General features: G+C 40.4%; 1 protein-coding gene across 7 annotated transcripts in view; it reads right to left on the bottom strand.

Moving 5' to 3' along the window:
- The window catches only part of CDC42BPA (CDC42 binding protein kinase alpha), a 333,741-nt gene that overhangs the window by 212,045 nt on the left and 100,898 nt on the right, over nucleotides 1-20,798 (bottom strand). For all 7 annotated transcript variants that reach the window (XM_067564840.1, XM_067564839.1, XM_067564837.1 and 4 more), the window contains exons 2-3: nucleotides 18,248-18,339; nucleotides 4,524-4,607 (exon numbers count right to left, since the gene is read on the bottom strand). In XM_067564840.1, coding sequence (XP_067420941.1) covers nucleotides 4,524-4,607; nucleotides 18,248-18,339 — 176 coding nt within the window. The remainder of the gene's footprint in view (nucleotides 1-4,523; nucleotides 4,608-18,247; nucleotides 18,340-20,798) is intronic.

Below are 20,798 nucleotides of genomic sequence, written 5' to 3'. Positions count from 1 at the left end.
TCTTGAAGTTCCTTCCAACCCTAATCTTCTATGATTCTATGTAAGTAACAGCCATAAGTTTGCACACAGAAGGCCAAATTAAGGTTGCATGGGCAAATGTAAATTTGGCATTTTTCTTACTTTTGACTGCTTGACTTTGCAACTTAAATAACATTCTTTTAATGTAGTTTTTTCTGTGTAATGTCCTACGATATTTTATTGGACAAAAGTAAAAACAAATTCTGTTATGTAGAATTGTAGCAACCTCTTCAAGGTTTGAACACTGAGTTTTCTGCACTGCAGCACAGACTTCTACCACTTGAGAAACACGACTAAGCCTGGTTCAAGGCAGATGAAGGCTGTTATGCAAAACTGGGGGTGGAGGGACTGCTGGCACCATATATAAAGTTTAATTTGTACTCGATGCGATTGAAATGTTACGCAAGCACACATATTTATAAAACATACTATGTTAAAATAATTTAAGCCCCTCAAATAAATTATTTACAATAAAGCTGGTTTTACTGCTATAATTTATCCCTTCCTACTTTTCAATGAAGTGATGATGTCTGTGGGCTGGTCTACACTGAAAACTTACATCAACATAGCTATGTCTTTCAGGGATGTGAAAAATCCACACTACTAAGAGATATAGCTATGTTGACATAACCCCCAGTGTAGACAGTGCTAGGTTGATGACAGAATTCTTCCATCAACCTAGATGCTGCCTCTCAGGAATGTGGATAAACTACAACAACGGAAGAACCCAACTGTCAATGTAGCAAGTGTCTACACTGAAGCATTACTGCACTGCAGCTGTGCCACTGTCATGTTTTAAATGTACATATACCCTAAATCAATTGTATTTGTTTCAGTATTGTAAAAATTATGTAACAAGGGCTACACTCCAAACAGGAAGAAAGCATGTGACGGTTAATATACTTATAACTTAGGAATAGCCAGCATGGGTTTGTCAAGAACAAGTCATACCAAATCAACCTAATTTCCTTCTTTGACAGGGTTACTGGCCTAGTGGCAACAGTAGATATGATATATATATATCTTGATTTTAATAAGGCTTTAACACAGTCCTGCATGACATTCTCATAAACAAACTAGGGAAATGTGGTCTACATGAAATTACTGTAAGATGGATGCATAAGCACAACTGGTTGAAAGACAGTACTCAAAGAGTAGTTATCAAAGGTTCGCTGTCCAACTGGGAGGCCGCATTTAGTGGGCTCCCTCAGGGGTAAGCCTGGGTCCAGTACTATTCATTATTTTCATTAATGACTTGGATAATGGGATACTTATAAAATATGCATGTAGAAAGGCACTGTGGCCTTCCTCGAAGCCTGGGCCTGAGGAAGGGTCGCGACGCCCCGGCCGGATGGTGCCACCAGCTTACAATGCAGTGACACCAAATTGGGTGGGGGTTACAAGCACTTTGGAGAGTAGGATTAACATTCAAAACAACATTGAAAAACTGGAGAATTGGTCTGAATTCAGCAAGATTATATTCAGTAAAGACAAGTGCAAAGTACTACACTTAACCAGGAAAAATCAAATGCACAACTCCAAAATGGGGAATTAATTGGATTGGTGGTAGTACTATTGAAAAGGATCTGGGGGTTATAGTGGATCACAAACTGAATATGAGTCAACAATGTGACGTAGCTGCAAAAAAAGCTAATATAATTCTGGAGTCTATTATAATGTCCATTAACATTAGTCTTGAACATAAGACATGGGAAGTAATTGTCCCACGTTACTTGGCACTAGTGAGGCTTCAGCCTGCAGTACTGTGTCCAGTTCTAGGCATCACACTTTAAGAAAGATGTGGACAAATTGGAGAGAATACAGAGGAAAGCATCAAAAATGATAAAAGATTTAGAAAACCTGACCTATAAGGAAAAGTTAAAAAATCTGGGCATGTTTGGTCATGAGAATAGAAGACTTAGGGGGGACTTCATAACAGTCTACAAATATGACAAGAGATGTTATAAAGAGGATGGTGATGAATTGCTCTCCATGTATACTGAAGGTTGGACAAGTCGTAATGGGCTTAAACCGCAGCAAGGAAGATTGAGGTTAGATATCAGGAAAAGATTTCTAACTATAGGGGTAATTAAAGTCTGGAATAGACTTCCAAGGCAGGTTGTGGAATCCCCATCATTGGAAGTTTTTAAAAACAGGTTAGACAAACACCTCTCAGGGCTGGGTTTACTTGGTCCTGACACAGAATAGGAGGCTACGCTTGATGATAGCTGTTAACCAATTCCAGTCCTACACTTCTATGATTTTATGAATTTAAAAGATCTTTTGTGCAGCAAGAAATATAAGGCCAGTGATATTGAAGAAAACAGATACATAGTTCATATAACATTCCACACCACCTACACAACGGTTCCATGTTCTCTCAGACCTTCTCGTAATGTAGGTTTCAAGTGTAACTAATTTTTGCATTAAACCTTTCTTTGTGGGCTCTCCCCACTGCCCAATAAGGCTCACCTTCCTTTTGTTTAAAAAGAAACGAGTAGATATACAAGCTCTTCCAGATGCCCAAGGCATACAACTTGGTTCCATGGAGTACAAACTGATGTTATATGCAGACAATGTCCTTTTATATATATTCAAGCCAGAAACCACTATTCTAGCTCTCCCATCACCAATTCAAAAATTTGGAACAATAGCTAGTTACAAAATAAATTGGGAAAAATCTAAACTATTGCAAAGCTCCTGGTTGTCATGTTGTGGGGCTTTTTCTCAATGGAATTTCCATAGGCAACCTGATACAATTAAGTATGTAAGTATAAAAGTACCAAGAAATATTAACAAACTAGTAAAGATAAATGTAGATTTTGTACTCTTTAAAATAAGTAATGATACCAGTAGGTGGCATTATCTCTTCCTAAGCCTAGGTGGAAGATTAATACAATAAAAATGAATATTCTGCTTAGGCTCCTCTATATTATAAATGTTCTACCTGTATATACCCCTCTGTTTTATTTTTAAAAATTTACTAACAATTTGCTCCCAGACCTACAAAATTACTATTTCATCATGTCACAAATGTCAAATTGCTTCCAGCATGCTAACACCCTTATACCCACATAGGTGGATATTAAATGGGTATTAATGCATCCAACTCTCCCTGTGGGTCTGCTCAGTTCATCTTTTTGTCTGACAGAGAAAAACAGGGTGCCTGCAGCAGTGGCTGCGCGAAAGGCTTGGGCTGTCCTAGCCAAGAGGTACCAGTCTCATCCTTGTTGTGCTCCAAAAGCATCTATCTAGGGTAACCCAGACTTGAAAATTGGGTGGAAAAAATATAATTTGGATGAACTGACTGAACAAGGGCATCATATGGATTTCTAACATTAAAGCAACATTATGACCTGCCTTAGTGGAATGGCAGTACTTACAACTAAAACACTTGCCAACAAATCAGTTTGGTCTGGATGCCTTAGGACTGCCAGAGACCCCAGAGCTATTAGGAAGCACTAGAATGCTTCATACATTCCGAGGCCCATGTCCACTATGGTATGCTTTACTAATGAAGAGGAACTCAATTGATCTGGAGTTCTTTGTGAAATTGTGGGAAGGGGAATTATCACAGCACTTAAAAGAACCCCAGTGTCAGAGCATATTATGGAATGTTAAAAATGCTTATATGGATCTCAGGCTATAGCTGATACAGCAAAAGATTTTATTCAAAATGTATTGGACTCCAGAAAGGTTGTGCAAGACAGGGGCCTGGTCCTCTGATGTTTATTGGCACTGTAGTAAAGAAAAAGGAATCCTGATGCATATGCTATGTCCAACAGGCAAGCAGCTGTGGAAACAGGTGGATGCAAAAGTGAAAATAGTGCTTGGCTTCTGCAACCAAACCTCAGTTATAATCCCAGGTTACATACCTACTATGCCGGTTTTATCTCCACCACAAAGATTTTGGTTCTTGAGGGCCACAATGATTACCAAACAGAGAATTTAACAAAAGTGGAGGATCAGACTTATGCCCAGAATAGAGCTGTGGTATTCAGAACTGTCTGAGTTAGCAGCAAAAGAAAGAATAGCTTACTGATGGTAAGAGCAATTATATGAATTAGAAGAAATGTGGGACCTGATTCTTGATACATTTGGATAAAGAATGCAGAGAAAGCTCAAGTAATGCCAGTCTTCCCTTGCACCTAACCTTTCTGATTTTTCCCTCCCTCTTCCTGTACTCTCCCTCTTTTTTTTTTATCTATTTGTGTCTTTTATTTTTGTTACCACAACCCTAACATGTTATGTTTGTGTAATACTGTCTGATTTTGTATTATCTGGTCTTTCAGCTTTAACCAGTTGTAATGTTGTGTAATTTCACAAATTTATTGGATATCCTTGGAAAATGTAGTTTTTGGTAACATATGCAAGCTGCAAGTCAACTACATTTTTGTATTTTTGTTTCTTTCTTTATGGAAATTAATTGAACGGTTTTTAAAAAGGAGAGAGTAAAGTCTTCACATGAGAGTATATAAATTCTTAAAACATTTCTGTAGTCTTACCTCAGCTCTCTTCAGCATCTCCCATTTGTTCAGTATTTTCATGGCAAATACCTTATCTGCATTTTTCAGTTTTACTACTGCAACCTGGAAAAGATAAATTGCAAATGAATAATCTAAAATAGGAAAATAAGTGGTTACCAGAATAATACTTTTTTGGAAATACATAGCTGGTTGAGTTGATTTAATTTATTTTTGTTGTAATAGGATTTTGGACCCTTTGATTTATAACTTCACTCTGCATACATGATTCCGTACCAAGCATTCATCATCACAGACCATGAAGAGTAATTTCACAGTTGTCCAGGGTATTTGTTCTGTAAACGTTCTTAAATTTACCTTAAACCTCCATTATCTAAAAGTCTGTCCGTCTACACTACAATAGCTGAACACAGCTGAAAGATGGCACTTCTATCAGTACAGTACTTCCTGCCCCCCCATCCTATTATTGCCATATCATCACTGGATATGTTCCCAAAACTTGAATTAGTTCTTGAACTCACTCTCTTCCATCACTGAACTAAATGGCTGCAGCAGCAAACAAGTAAGAGCTTCTGGTAATGTCAGGTCCCAAAACCAAGAAACATTAAAATGCCAACTGGAACAACAAATTATTTACTAGAGACTTCTGACAGAATAAGTCTTCCAGACCCATTTTAAAAAACAGGAGAAGTTATAATTAATAATAATAATTAAGCATAATACTCTGCACTTCTATACCATCTTCCACATGAGGATCTCAGTGAGCTCACTTTACACCCTCATGAACTAGGGAAGTATTATCATCACCATTTTATGGATGGGAAAATTTAAAAACAGAAATTATGATTTTTAGTTAATATTCACATTAGGCATCTTAGGTACATTTGGCAATTTACTGAGAGAATAAACCTAAAGTCCTTGACCTGAGGATTTTTCAACCTAGATGAAATACAATATGACAAAAGCCAGGATGGGATCATATCAAGAAAGAGGCAGGGCAAGTGGGAGTTCATACAAAACAAATTTACATTGTGAAAACAAGAAAAATAATAGATATCATGGGTACTGTTCAGAGTTTCCTAGTTCAGATAAGACACAAGGTTGATTGTCTTACCCAAAAACATACACAGGAAGTCTGAGCAGATCTAACAACAGAACTGAAGACTCCTAACCTCCAGAACTGTGGTTGAACCACAAAACAAACCTTCAAACATGAAAAGCACAGTGCTTCATACATTTTTAAATTCATACATTAATCTATTCAATTCCCATTCTCTTGTGAAAAAAGGCATACTCCCAGGACCGAAGGAGAGAAAAGATTGTTTTTGTTTTGGTTGAAGACCAGGATGCTGTCATACTGATTAGCATTATTTTTACCCTGCAGGTGAGTGACAACAAATATATATGGTTGAACTCTACACTCTCTCCATCTCTTTCATATTCAGCAACCTGGCTATATGCCAAAGAAGTAATAACAGGAAAAAAACCACAACAGATGCTGTCACGCAAGGTTCTTTTCAACCCTTCCTCAAAGATGGCATCAAGTGAAATAGCTTCATCAAGCTAGTAAAGGTACATGCTAAACTCCATTTACAACCCTTACAGATGTCTAAAGCAGAAACTCACTCTCTCTCGCTAAACTACAAATTGGGTGAAACAGCTACTAATTCCCAGAGGTGCTGTAATACATTAATCAGTCCGGCTCTCCATCACATTCCTCCCCTGTGAAAATAAAATGCAATCCAAGAAGAAATGAAAAGGAGAGAAAATGCAAGGATATCAGACCTAGCTGTTAAAACTAGTTTCCAAACTGAATTTTTTAAAGGCTCCCCCCAGTAAAAGTCAGACATAAGAATCTAGGTTCCCATACACAGATTCATTCATAAATGTATTGACTCTAAGGCCAGAAGGGACCATTGTAATCACCAGTCACAGATCACTGTGGTACACCAGCCATGGAACTCCCCCCAAAATAATTTGTTTGAACCACAGCAGTTCTTTTAGAAAAACTTCTAGTCTTGAGTTAAAAATTGCTAGTGATGGAAAATCCACCACAGCCTCCAATTTAGATTCATATTCATAAAAGCCTTTCAGGTCCAGACTTAGAATCTCTCCAGACTTGCTCAAACTTGGTACTGAAAATTTTTTAGTTAATTTACATTTGATTATAATCTGCTCTGAGTCCATAAAATAAAAATATTTCTACACTGTAGGGTACATTTTCAACATGGTGCACTGAGATTCAGACACATCTCCCAGTAACATTAATGGAATCAAAGGGCTCAATCCCCATAGTAAAATATAATGCACAATATAAATGTAAGTTGTGGGCCTCCTTCTGCATTGCAGATTAGAATGATAACCTAGAAACTCTGTGATAAGCCATCTCTGCAGCAATTCCAAATGTAGAATGGTATCAGAATAGGGCCCTAATACTGCAACCAAACTTCAGCATTCAAACTGAATCTTATCAGATGACAGGCACCCCTCTGCATGGAGCAGGAAGAAACTTATACTAGACTTCCTACAAAAAAAACAAACAAACAAACAAACAAAAAAAAAAACCCAAAAAACCAAACCCTAAGCTTTCCTTTCACAACTCTGAGGATGGTGCCACAACTCCTATAAACTATTATTATTTAACACTTTTACACAGTACCTTAGGCATCAATATTACTTTATTTTCTCTGTAAAGATACAATCCTTGCATTGAGGAATTTACAAGGTATTGACATGACTTGAAGAGACGGAATAGGGCATCAGACAGGGAATTCTCCCTCACTTGCAGTCTTTAAGTCAAGATTGGATGTCTTTCTAAAAGATATATTACAGCACAAAAAGAAGTGATGGGTTTGATGCAGAAAACACAGGGTAAGCTTTTATGGCCTGTGTTATGAAGCAGGTCAGTCTAAATGATCATAATGGTCCCTTCTGGCTTTAAAAACTATGAAGTCATGTTTAAAAATGTGTTAGTAGGTTGTGATCAACTCCTAGGATTGGTCACAACCAATTAACATGTTTTTAAACATAAACTGCCCTATTTAAAATTGTGTTAACTAAAACAAGGATCGGTAACGTGTTTTTAAAAACTTTTTTTTTCTACTAGACATGACCAAACTGTGCCAAGCAACCTTATAACCTTTATTTTGTGTAAACTTTCTACCACATTCCTAGATAAAACTTATTCTGTCTCATCAGGTACAAAGTCATGTTTAAAACTGTTAGCTAAAATGCATTTGCTAATATATCCTGTTTTCTTTATTTAGCCATGGCTAGTCAATTAGTTCCTTTAACAAAAAAACAAACTTTGACTGTAAAATCAGTGTTGGAGACATTGTGGAAAGACGTTTTGAAGAAAGGATTTGCAGAAAAGGGAAACTATTTCACTGTCTGATTGTCCTTATTTTCAAAGGTGTTCCTTATATCCAGGTCTTGCTTATAAGATTTTATATTGTACACACACAAACTGCTGGTAAAAATTTCAAAAAGCAGTAGAAATGACTTCACAAAACGATTGAAGAGCAGAAATAAGATCATATTTACATTTAATACCAGTCTTTTAGTCTGTGAAAACCATTAATGCTATTTCATGTCTATAACAAAAAAAATCTTTATTTAACCATCCTCTTTTTTTAAAAAAAATTATTTTTATGGAAAGTAACTTCCTGTGGGTGTACTGTAGAATATTTTGTGTTGTCTATGTGGTTATATGATAGGCTCTGGATTAAAGAATTTGCTTTTACTGTGCCTTGTACAACATGAAACACATATTGCTACTTAAAAAATAATCAACAAGTAAGGCTACAATCATTTCTAATCAAAATTTAAAGAAAATTCTGAAACATTATATAGACACTAGCATGTGTGTGTGTATAGATACACAGGTAGTATATGAATTACATATATACTCAATATAACACATATACACAAGGGACCTTTCTGATGCTCTGCTAGCCTCAAACATGCTTTGAGCCGGCAAAGAAAGAAAGAACTGATAGTCATTCCCCTCTGTTCATCCTAAAATGTCTGGTTCCTGGAACTTATTAAAACTGGACATTTAAAGTTTTTCAAATTAATTTTTTTCTGTGAGCAGCCCACTGAAAAATGCTTGGTATGTGCTGATGTAAACATTTTGGTTTTAGTTGGATTTTATTTTCTCTTTCATTCTTCCAACAGTTTTACATATTTCCCACATACAGCAATGCTCCTTGGCATGCTGTCAGACTGCTTCTGCCCCTCACTAACTAGGCTTCTCATCTCTTTACACTGTATGTCAGCATGTTTCTCTTTGTTTGTTTAAATATTTTTCTAATAGAAGCTACTAAAAAACAAACAGACAATAAAAGCCCTCATTTCTCAGGTCAGCAGGGGTAGGAAGCACTCTACATGCAATGGTTGGGATTTTCAAAGGTATCTTAGGTAGTTACGTTCTCGAGTTCCATTGAAAACCAATGGAAGTTGGGGACCCAACTTCTTTAGCCCTCCTTGAAAATCGTAGCAGATATGCTCAGGCCTTGGGTTAGGGGATGAGTGCCTTGATCATTAACAGCCACCTCCAACAGCACTGGCCAGTTTGGAAGCACCTAGCTCCTTGGCAGAGCTCCACTTGCTTCCTCACTAGTGCCAAGCTGAAGGGTTCCTTTGTAATTGAAGGGGTTTAACTCATTAATTTCTGCAGAATTTGAGCTCTTCTTAAAAACAAAAGAAAAAAAAAACTTTCTAGCCCTTATGGTTGCAAAGGTCACCTTCTAAATATAAAGCAAATATGAATTGATGCAATGTTGTCTTTTTGAGTAAGACATCCAGTTCCATTGTCTCTGGTACTGTTCATAGATTTCTCAAGCAGCAACAGAGTGAAACTGAAACTAGTAAGTTTCAACACTGCTGTTTAGTACCCTGTGGATAGCTATGCAACTGACAAGGAATCATGTCAGTTAAACTGCCTGGGAGAGTTAGGAGGAAGGTCCTAAACAACAAAGTTGTTGCCCATGGGCCAATGGCCCCTTCCTTCGTATCATCCACTGACTCATGATTTTAAAGACCTTTGGGTAACAGGCGTCTGATACATTTTTCACACATTGTTGCATGGAGCCAGCAGTACTGGAGCACTTATTGCCCACATCATGAGCTGTGCCAGGATAGCACAACTCCTACTACACAGGCATGAATGGGTTCCTTGGCCAGAAAGAACTGTTATTTACCTCGTAACTGTTGTTCTTCGAGATGTGCTGTTCATGTCTATTCCCAATTAGGTGTATGCGTGCCACATGCACCGGTACTGGAAATTTTTCCCATACTGGTACCTGTAGGGCCAGCTCTACTGCCCTCTGCAGCGGCATGCAAATGTGCCTGTATATAGAGCACTGCAGTCCCCCTTCCCTCTCAGTTCCTTCTTACCGAACTCGGACTGAGGGGAAGGTGGGCAGCTTGTGGGATGGACATGAGCAACACATCTCAAAGAACAAGAGTTATGAAGTAAGTAACCATTTTTTCTTCTTCGAGTGCTTGCTCAAGTCCAATCCCAATTAGGTGATTTACCAGCACTACCACTGGAGGTGGGAAGGAGTTCACAGACATGCCATCTGCAACACCTCCTTGCCAAAACCAGCATCCTCTTGGGCCTGTTGCGTGACGGTATAATAGGATGTAAAGGTATGCACCTAGGACCAAGAAGCGACTCTGAAGATGTCCTGCATGGGAACATGTGCAAGGAAGACTGCCGAAGATGCCTCCACTCTTGTGGAGTGTGCCATCATAGACACTTACTCATAGCAGGCTCAATACAGGCGATAATCCAATCTGAGATACACTGTGATGACCCTGCCTGACCCTTCATCCAGTCGGCGATAGCAACAAAGAGTTGCAGGGATTGATGGAATGGTGTAGTCCTCTCTGTATAGAAAGCCAGAGTGTGGCTGGTGTCCAGAGTGTGGAGATGTCTCTTCTCATTAGAATTGTGAGGCTTTGGAAAGAAGACAGGTAGTAAGATATTCTGGTTAATGTGGAAGTTGGAAACCACCTTTGGCAGGAAAGCTGGGTGCGCTCGCAACTGGACCTTGTCCTTATAGAAGATTGTATAAGGGTGCTCAAAAGTCAAGGCTTTAATTTCTGAGGCCCATCTTGCTGATGTGATTGCCACTAGGAATACGACCTTCCAGGATAGGTGCATCAGGGAACAGGAAGCCAAGGGCTCAAAGGGTGGTCCAGTGAGAATGAGGTTCAGATCCCATTGGGGAACTGGGTCCTGTACCGGTGGAAAGAGTCTTTCTAGGCCTCTGAGGAATCTAGCTGAAATTTCATGTCAGAAGACCATTTTCCCTTGTATAGGGGGATGAAAAGCTGATATGGCTGCTAGGTGTACTTTGACTGATGAAAAGGCCAAACTTCCCTGCTTTACGTGGAACAGGTAGTCTAAGATTGTCTGAATGGTTGATTCATTTGGAGAAATATTAGGGTGGGCTGCCAGCAAGTGAAGTGCATCCACTTGGCCAAGTAAAATGCTCTGGTGGAAGGCTTTCTGCTCTTTTTTTGGACCTGTGTCGAACAGGATTGTTCTTTCAGACTCAGCCATGGAGCAACCAAGCTGTGAGGTTCAGAGAGACCAGGTCCGGGTGGAACAGACGACCCTGGTCCTGTTCAAGAAGGTCCAATCAGGAAGGCAGCGTCCAAGGATGGGCTACGGATAGATCGAGTAACATCCTGAACCATTGTTGATGCAGCCATCCCGGGGCCACCAGGATGACTTTTGATTTTTATGAGGACTCTGTAAATCAGCAGGATGGGTGGAAAGGCGTACATGAGACTGCACATACAGGACAGGAAAAAGGCGTCGGTCAGAGATCCTGAGTCAAGCCCTTGTAGGAAGCAGAATAGTTTGCATTTCTTGTTCCACCTGGTGGCAAAAAGATCCACTTGGGGATTATCCCACCTCCGGAAGATGCTCCTGGCAACCTCTGGGTGCAAGGACAACTCTTAGTGAGAGCAAAAGGATCTACTGAGGCAGTCTGCTAATGTATTCCTGATCCTAACTGGTGTACTGCTTCCAGGTGAATGCTGTGATTCACATAGAAGTTCCACAAGCGCAAAGCCTCCTGACAAAGGGCTGAGGATTGGCCCCCCCCCTTGCCTGTTGATATAGTACACTGATGCTGTGTTGTCCATAAGAACCTGAATGACCTTGTTTGAAAGTTGAGGCAGGAACACCTTTGTAGGCCAGTCGAATAGTCCTGAGATCCCTGATGTTGATATGTAAGGCCAGATCGCCTCTGGTCCAGAGGTCTTGGGTCCTGAGGGAACCAAGGTGTACACCCCATCCCAGCTCCAAGGCATCGGAAACTAGCAATAACATCGGTTGCAGGACCGTGAGAGGGACTCCTGCCAGCATGTGATGTGGATTCATCTACCACTCAAGAGAGCTAAGTATCCGAGTAGGGACTGTGTAAGGATGGTATCCAGGTGGTGCCTGGACGGGGAGCACACTGTCGCCAGCCACATTTGGAAAGGTCTGAGATGCATCCTGGTGTACTGGACTAAGTAAGTACAGAGCGCCATATGACTCAACAAGCTCAGGTATACCCTCGCTGTAGTGAGGGGATGGGTTGACATCTGAGTTAACAGCTCCAACATAGCCCGGAACCTGGCTTCTGGCCACAGTGCTCTGGCCCGTATGGAAATGAGGACCGCTCTGATAAATTCTATCCTCTGGACCGGAAAGAGTGTTGCCTTTTGCTTGTTTATTAATAGGCCCAACACTTAACAGGTGGGCCTGACCACCTCGATGCTGCACTGGAATTACATTCTTGATTGGCCCCTGATAAGCCAATTGTCCAGGTACAGGAAGACCTGTGCACCTCGACATCTGAGATGGGCCGCTACCACTGCTATGCAGTTCATAAATACACATGGCGTGGTTGAGAGGCCAAAGGGGAGCTCCATGAACTGATAGTGCTGCATGCCCACCATGAACCGTAGAAATCTCCTGTGCCCTGGGAACATGGAGATATGGAAGCAGACATCTTTTAAACAGAGGGCGGCATACCAGTCGCCTGGATCCAGAGAAGGAATGATGGCAGCTAGAGAGACCATAAAGAACTTCAATTTCTTGAGATATCTGTTGAGACCTTGCAGGTCAAGGATAGGTCTCAAGCCTCCTTTTGCTTTTGGAATCAGGAAGTAGCGGGAATATCCCTCAGTTCTCAAGGGACCTCCTTGACTGCGCCCATTTGTAGGAGGGCCTGTACCTCTTTGACAAGAAGTTGCTCATGAGCGGGGTCCCTGAAGAGAGACAGGCAAGGTGGGTTGGAAGGTGGGAGTGAGGTAAACTGGAGGAGATAGCCAGTGGCTACCATGTTCAAAACCCAGCAGCCCAATATTATGATAGTCCAGGCTGAGAGGAAGGGGGTAAGGCGGAATGAAAATAAAAGGGAGTCTGGACCCAGGTTGGTGGCTGATAGGTTGCTCTTGGGCACACCTTCAAAAGTTCTGTTTTCCACCTTGGTGGTAGCGGTTCGAGCCTGTTTTGGGGGGAGTCGTCAATGAGTGACCTTGATGCCTCTTGTAACCCCTATTCTTTCTTTTATAGGGCTCTCTGCAGGATGGTCCCGGGAACCTCTGCGGCTGTTGCGGACTGAAGTGCTTCCTTCATCATAAGTGTACCAGCCCAGGGATTGCAGCGTGGCCCCCAAGTCTTTCAGCCTGTTTAGCCTGGTGTTGGTTTGGTCAGCGAAGAGGGCTGTACCGTCAAAGGGGAGGTCCTGTATGGATTGCTGCACCTCCACTGAGAGGCCTGACAATTGGAGCCAAAAGACCTTCTCACTGAAACTGCTGATGCCATAATCTTTGCTGCAGAATCGGCAGCATCTGAGGATGCTTGAAGGAAGGCTCTAGTAACCGTTCTCCCTTCCTCCAGGGTGGATTTGAATTCTTGCTTGGAGGCCTGTGGCAGGGAGTCGGAGAATTTACCCAAAGACTGCCAGATGTTGAAGTGGTACCTTCCCAACAGCGCTTGTTGGTTGGCCACACACAGTTGTAGGCTTGCTGTTGAATAAACCTTACGTACAAACAGATCAAGCTTTTTGGCCTCCTTATTCTTTGGTGTAGAGCCCATCTGGCCTTGCCTGTCCCTTACACTGGCAGCTGCTGCTACCTACAACCCTAGGGAGGGATGAGTGTACAGGTATTTGAATCTCTTGGCAGACACAAAATATTTCTTTTCTGCCTGCTTGGATGTAGGGGGAAGAAAAGCCGGGTCTGCCACAGTGCCTTTGCCAGCTTGACTACTCCCTCGTGCACTGGGAGAGCCTCCCTAGATGAAGCTGCCATAGCCAATGTGCCAACTCCTTCATCTTGAGATTTAGGTTCACTGTCACATGCTTGAGCAGATCATGGTGGGCCCAAAAGTCATCTGGGGGGGCTTTGGAGGGTCCCACCACCACCTCATCGGGTGAGGAAGAGGAGGATGCTGGCAACTGTAGAGGATTGGGGTCCTCTTTCCTGGCCAGGGAAGTTTCCTTCAGGCTCTCAGTGGGTGCCCCCTCCTGGTCGGATTCTACATCCAGGTCCAGTGCCATGTCTGGGGCCACCGAAGACTGTGGCACTGAGGCACCTGCAAACAAGTGTGCTTGCGGAACCGCAGTTTGAGGGAATCCCCATGGGGGTCAAGAACTTCCATGGTCACAACCACTGACTTTGAGGCCATGCCTCCATTGGTGGCATCACAGAGAAACCAGTAACTGGGTTAGAGGACTATTCCCTCCGTAAGGTCACAATCCTCTCCCTCCAAGTCCGAGGAGTTCTGGGTGACCATGGGAGCATGAACATTGATTGCCCTTCTGTGCCATGCTATTTGCACCTGTGCTGTGGTATTGGGGAACAGTGTAGGGAATCTGGATGCCAGGTGCCGCAACTGACTTTTGTTCTTTGGTTTCTTGTAAGGCATTGATGAGCGGGGCCAATGTTCCAGGGACCAGTCATTGGAGCTGCAGAATGGTGCTGGGGCTCCAGGGATCGGCAGTGCTCCAGGAACTGGTGTCGTCACTCTGGAGACCAGGGATGGGTATGCGGAGAACAAAGGCGGCAGTCCAACCTCTCGTGGTGCAGCTCCGGGGATCGATGCCAGAGTCCAGACGACCAGTGGTGCTCTGGCAAATAATGCCCTGGGGACAGGAATTGTGGTCTTAGTGAGGGTTTCCTCCAGAAGAACTTGCCAAAGGTGTGGTGCCGGTTCCCGGTTCTCAGTATTGGTGCCTAAAACTGACAATAGATGAGGGTGGGGAAAATTATGCTTTAATTATGGCTTTATTCACAGCAAAATAAAGCAGAAGCTCCACAGATTTTCATACTTCTTGCATTGGAGAGCACTGGTGGAATAGTTAAGAGGCTCATCTACAATCCTGAAGATCATGGGTTCAAGTCTCGGTCGATCTCATAATGAGAGGCCACCTCCAGTTCACACAGCTGCAAAATGGGAACTGATCCATTGGGTTAGGGCAGTCAAAGGCAGTCAGATGTGATGCTGACCACATCACTCCCTTGTGTACTGTTGGCTATGAAACGGATGTACCTCAACAACATGAGTCTGATGAACCACTGCCTTGGGCGAACTTTGACTAGCTCCTGGGGACCCTGACACAAATTCAGGAGGCAGTCTGGAACAACCTGGGTCAGAAATATGGTTTTATAACAAGAAAATATGTTTCTCTCAATTTCTTAGTTTAAAAAAACACTCAGTGAGATAGAATAAATTGTGCTGTATGTAATTTAAACTTGAATGAAACTCTATATAAAACCTATGCATCAATGGTATTGTCAAGTTCAATCATTTTTGGAATACAAAATTTCCCCACAAATCACAGGTGAATGTAGCATTGTCTAGGCAAGGGAGAGAGAGAGAAAGACAGTGAAACATACACCTCTTGGAGGCAGAGGTCAAGGAGAAACGCTGCTATGCTGCTCAGATCTATTTGAGCAGCAGGAGAGGCACCAAAAGGAGGGGTTACTATGAGATAGATAGGGTGGTCAACTGAAGCAGGAGCAGAAGAGAGTAAAAGTGGGCATCTGCAAAGATAGACTTTGCTTGATAATATCTTGCAGAAGAAAAAATGTTTTCTGTGCATTAAGCTGAAAGGTGGCCGCAAAGAGAAACTGAATACAGCTCCCTAGATCTCTTTGGATGCAAGGGTTTATAAGGCTGAAACACTTTTCAGTTCTTCAGAGGTAGAGAGGAATACATCATACACCCTGAGAGGGAACTCAGACTCCAAAAGGAAAATGTCCTGATCCCCACAAAATTATCTTGTGTAGGAGACAATTTAGGCTTCAATACCTAAGGTCCTGAGAATAGTTTGCAGAGAATACAAATCTCAGTTTTTTAACATATCCCAATGGAACAACAGATCAAATACATGTGATGTACTTGCTCCTGGTAGCACGGCAATGTGTATCTACTGTGTGATGGTTCTCACATTTTAAACATGTATGTGGTGGTGGTAGTGGCAGCAGTACAGCAGGAACCTACATTAAATTAAAAATTACAGTTCCTTTAGTAGCAGCTACAGAAACTGAGCCTTCCATGACTCTAGATAAGTGTAGTCTATTTCTTACTCATGAAAAAATAAATGTCCCTGAAGCCTCCTCTTCCCCGCCACCAAAATATGGTAAACGTCCCCCAGAAGTGCCATCAAACAGACCTCAAATTACACAATAGTCTGAAAAGCCTTGAATTCCAGGGGCAACAGGAATATTTCTCTCAGATCCTGCCTCAAAAAAATTGGCATTCTATTGCCAAAGATTTTTTTCAAGACAGTAAGGAATATTTTCTGTAGAGGATTTAACTTGAGGTCCTATCCCCAGTGTACTAGGTCATAAAAATTTCAAGGCCCTGTTTGTTCACAAGATTACCCATTCTGCATGTACACTACTTGTTAATATATAGAAATCATGAGACATGTTCACTTAGTAGATCTTAAGAAATAGGAGCTGAAAGCTAAGATTTCTTCAACCTGCAAACTTTAGTCTCTGCTGTTTCTTCAGGCTGTTCAGGTCCTTGGAAACCAGTGACTGGTCACCCTGTCTGGCAAGTTAAAACTGAAGACAGAAACTCTTTGGTCTAGACAATGGGTGGCCAACCTGCAGCTCGCATGCGGCTCTTTGCATGCGGCTCTTTGCTCCTCTTTACTCTTTGTTCTGCGCATTGTATGGGGCGCCAAAGTGAAATTGACAAGCTGCTGTCGAAATTGCAGCGCGAATTTTCGGCAAAGGGTAAGGTAAATGTGGCTCTTTGCGGTATCTATATATTTTTTTTTGGCTGTTTGTCTCTGACTGGTTGGCGACCCCTGGTCTAGACTGTTAAACGAGTAGGAGCAGAAAATTAAAGCTTTACAACTCTATTGTATGTACTACCAAATGAGGCACTGACAAAAATCTGTTATATTTTTAGAACAATAATGAAAATATAATCAAATAACCATTCAAAATTGGAAGCAAAATGGGAAGAAAGAAAGGAAATGTTTCATGTTTCTAAAATGCTAGGATTAAAACATATACTGTAACTATTAAAAGTCACAGATTATATCTATTCTGGAAAGAGATAATGTGAGCCACGAATATGTCCATCTTTCATTATACTCTTCCAGACCATCCTGAACATGATTGACTGTATCTATCTATCTATTGTTAAATATTAAAAATTAGGGGGAAAAAAAAACCCCAAACCCTATTAAACAAAACATCATTAGTAAAGTGCTAATTTGACAATCCCAGTTTAATAGCACAGTCACAGTCCAAAGTACCCTGAGGCTGGGTGGAGAACAGAAGAAATCTATAACAATTTCAGTAGAGTCCATCCATCATTCTGCACAGAAAAGAAAATTGGGGAAAACCCTTTTCCTGCTAAAACTATGATGAAAAAAACCCCTACATAAATCAATGACAAACTGAATACAATCTGTCTCCTGAACAAGGCTCTCCAGGCACAATACCAAAGATCATGGTGCTTCCACAGCTATCCACCATGGAAAGCCTATCTGAGTGTGAGCAGAGATTTTTTTTGTGAAAACAAGTAATATTGAAATTATGGTTTATCCATCTCTATCCCTATTTTCTCATCAAAATAAGAAATTAAAGACAGACAGAAGACCAATGACTTGTAACTTTTCAAGTCACTTAAACTTTCTGTACTTAGTTTCCCCATATGCAGCATGGAAGTAAAATTTATCCAGCATTGTAAATCACTTTCAAATCTTCAGATAAGAAGTGCTATATAAGTGCAAAGGACAAATATTTCCTGCCCTGTACATTTTCTCTCTTTGAAATCTTCTGTACCAGATCAGATGCTTGGGTTAGTGTCCTTACTACAGATTTTTAAGGTGATCTTCTGGGCATCAGTCTACATCTTTGCCAAATATTACAAAATAGATGTGCACACTTTCATAGATATGGCCTTTGGCAGACGGTTGCTGCAGGAGGGCACTAATACCTCCTGTAGCCAAATATATGAACTGCCTTGGGAGCTCACAAGTGGAGCTGAAGAGAAATTTTTTGACACATGAAGATTAGTGGCACTTGAAATGTTTTGCGAAAATACTTCAAGTTCAACGAATTTTTGTCCCTATCTGCATCCCTACCAGCTCACTTAGTAGTATTTCTGTGTATTTCTAGAGTACTTATATTTCAACACCTTGGTATCAATAAATTTTCTGACTGCAGAAGATTTTCTATAGTACATTCAATGCCCTAAAAATCCTTACCTCCCCAAAGGCTCCGCGACCAATCACCTTCAAGATTTCAAAATCTTCTTTATGTAGACGCATCTGTTTCACCTTAGATGTAAAAGATTTGGCTGAAACAAAGGAAAATATCAATCATTAATAAAACAAGGTGACATTAGTAATATAAAATGTAAGTTATAAGAGCCCAGAAAATAACTGAACATTTTGCTTACATACATACATCTATTCCCTAAAGTAATATTACAAAATATAAAACTGAAATTAATCACCGGTAAGAACTAAGTCAAACTTTCTGTCTGCTGTGAACGGAAATTTATGGAGTACATACTTTTTACAAATAAAATCAAGCTGTCTATATCCTTCTGTATTTCTTATAAATCCGTAAAATGATTTTCAATATAGTAGCTTTCCAACTGTATAGACTGATATATCTGGTTATGAAAGTACCATATGGTATGGTAAAATTATGACTTCACTCTGGACAGAAACATGCTAACTTTTACACCAGCTCAGTATTGATGACCAATATTTTACTCTAAGGAAAATTAAAGTGCTGATGAAAAAGTGCAGTATTGATAGCACTGTCCCAAGAAAGTATATCAATACATACTTGCTGAGAGATCACTCCTCCATGTGAAAGAGTTATTAAATTAACCTTTAACCCTTCAGTACATTTGCTTCGGATTTTTTGCTTTCAATTCCATTTCCTTCCAATTTCTGTTTATAAGCCATGTATTTTTACTCTATTATATTTTATTTGAATATGGTAACCAAACTTGGACAAAACATTCCACACACAGGTAATTCTAGTGTTTATATATAATATTTTCTGTATTTTTTCCAGAGTCAAGTTTATAATGAACAGCAGACTTTTTCAAAAGAAAATTTGAATCTGGGCTGATAACATGTATACTAAGTTTGAGACAGATACAAATTAGGTGAACTGAAATGTTGTAGAAATAAATATTTTAAAACGTTTTAGATCCCAAATGACAAAGAGAACATATGTGCAGAGAAACATTTCAAATATATTTAAAACCAGTACATTGTATGCATAAAGCCTTATGTATTACATATTTGGTAGATTTTATTTATAATTTTGCAAGTTTTAATTATGTAAAAGCACCTACAGCTGTATAAAGGCAGTATAAAACATTGCCAGGAGAATGAAGTAAATAAAAATGCACTATTTTTAAAAAAAATCAAGTCTACCTTAAGTTACCTGCCAAGACTCATGTTTAGAATTCTGTGTTACCTTTATTAAGATGAACTCAGCATTAACACATAAAGAGAATAAGGGGAAACATTTTGGTCTGCATTCTTGTGTTAGGATTAACTACTCCAAGAGAAACACAGAAGCCTAACTTAACATCTTGACAGGTAATAACAGGACAGACTGTCTTTCCCGTATAGCCATGTGCAGAGAGGACCTTTCTGCATGTGGGACACCTCCTTTCCAACGTGGAGTACTAATTTCTCTCCCCAAAACCTCATGGGCAATACGATAAAAAGCTAAATTTTCAGGATGCATTGCCTTTAGCATGAAGTCACTAAGAGTTGTGCCACTTAAGGGCAATGCCCTATCAAATAAACATTCTGGGAAAAATTAGATGGAAGGGAACTTCATTGATCCACTGACATTTAAACACCTGTCATTTTCAAACACTTTACAAACTTTAGTGCAGTGCTTCCTCACACCTTTAAAAGCTGAATCCCAATTCAGAATTATGAAGTCAGAAGAACTTTATGAAAACTGATACTGTCTCTCTTTCAGTCTCACAGCATGTGTTGCCTATTGCCTACCCATCTTAATTTTTACATCTTCTGCACCCCATCCTGGCTAGTCATTTGCATGTCCTCAGGAAGACATGAGCCATGTCTCTGAGAAACATTACTTAAATGAATTAACTTATTAAGGTGAGAAAAGAACTTCTTAAATATTTTGTTTTATAAAAAAAATTTTTTTACATTCTTAACACTTCATACAATGTAAATTCCATTATTAATATGGGATCTATTATTTAAAAGGAGGACGAGTGATCTACAGTATAAGGAACTGGAATGGGATTCAGCAGAAGCAGGTTCAATTCCTGGCTCCACCACAGACTTCTTGTGGGATCTTGGATTAGTTACCTAAGAAACCTTGGTCTAGATTCACAAATGGATTTAGACACCTAAATGCCACTTTAGACATCTAAATATCAGACTCAGGCCCTATTGGGATTCATGAACTCCCCTCAGCTGCCACTGAACCCTATAGGCAACTAAACTCACTCAGCTCAGAGCTTGCCTACTGTGACACACTGCACCCCAAAGCAGCACACTGTAAACCCATATTCATCATTTCTGTATGGTTGTAATCATTCATATTAAGCATGCCACATAAGATACTTGGTGAAAGGTCAATCTACTAAAACACCTTGCACTCTCAAAACATGAATATCGCTAGTATGTATCAAGTTATAAGATTTTTTTACAATATGTTATAAGTTTGTTAGTAACAGCAAAAGAGGCACCCTTGCCCAGGAGGGACTCAGCAGACATCAACCAACAAAGGAGTTGTAAACAA

Source organism: Emydura macquarii, unplaced genomic scaffold (genome assembly GCF_026122565.2).
Source record: "Emydura macquarii macquarii isolate MOO-44397 ecotype Brisbane River unplaced genomic scaffold, CSIRO-AGI_Emac_v2 contig_2676, whole genome shotgun sequence".
NCBI lineage: Eukaryota > Metazoa > Chordata > Testudines > Chelidae > Emydura > Emydura macquarii.
This window is presented reverse-complemented; position numbering and strand designations above follow the sequence as displayed.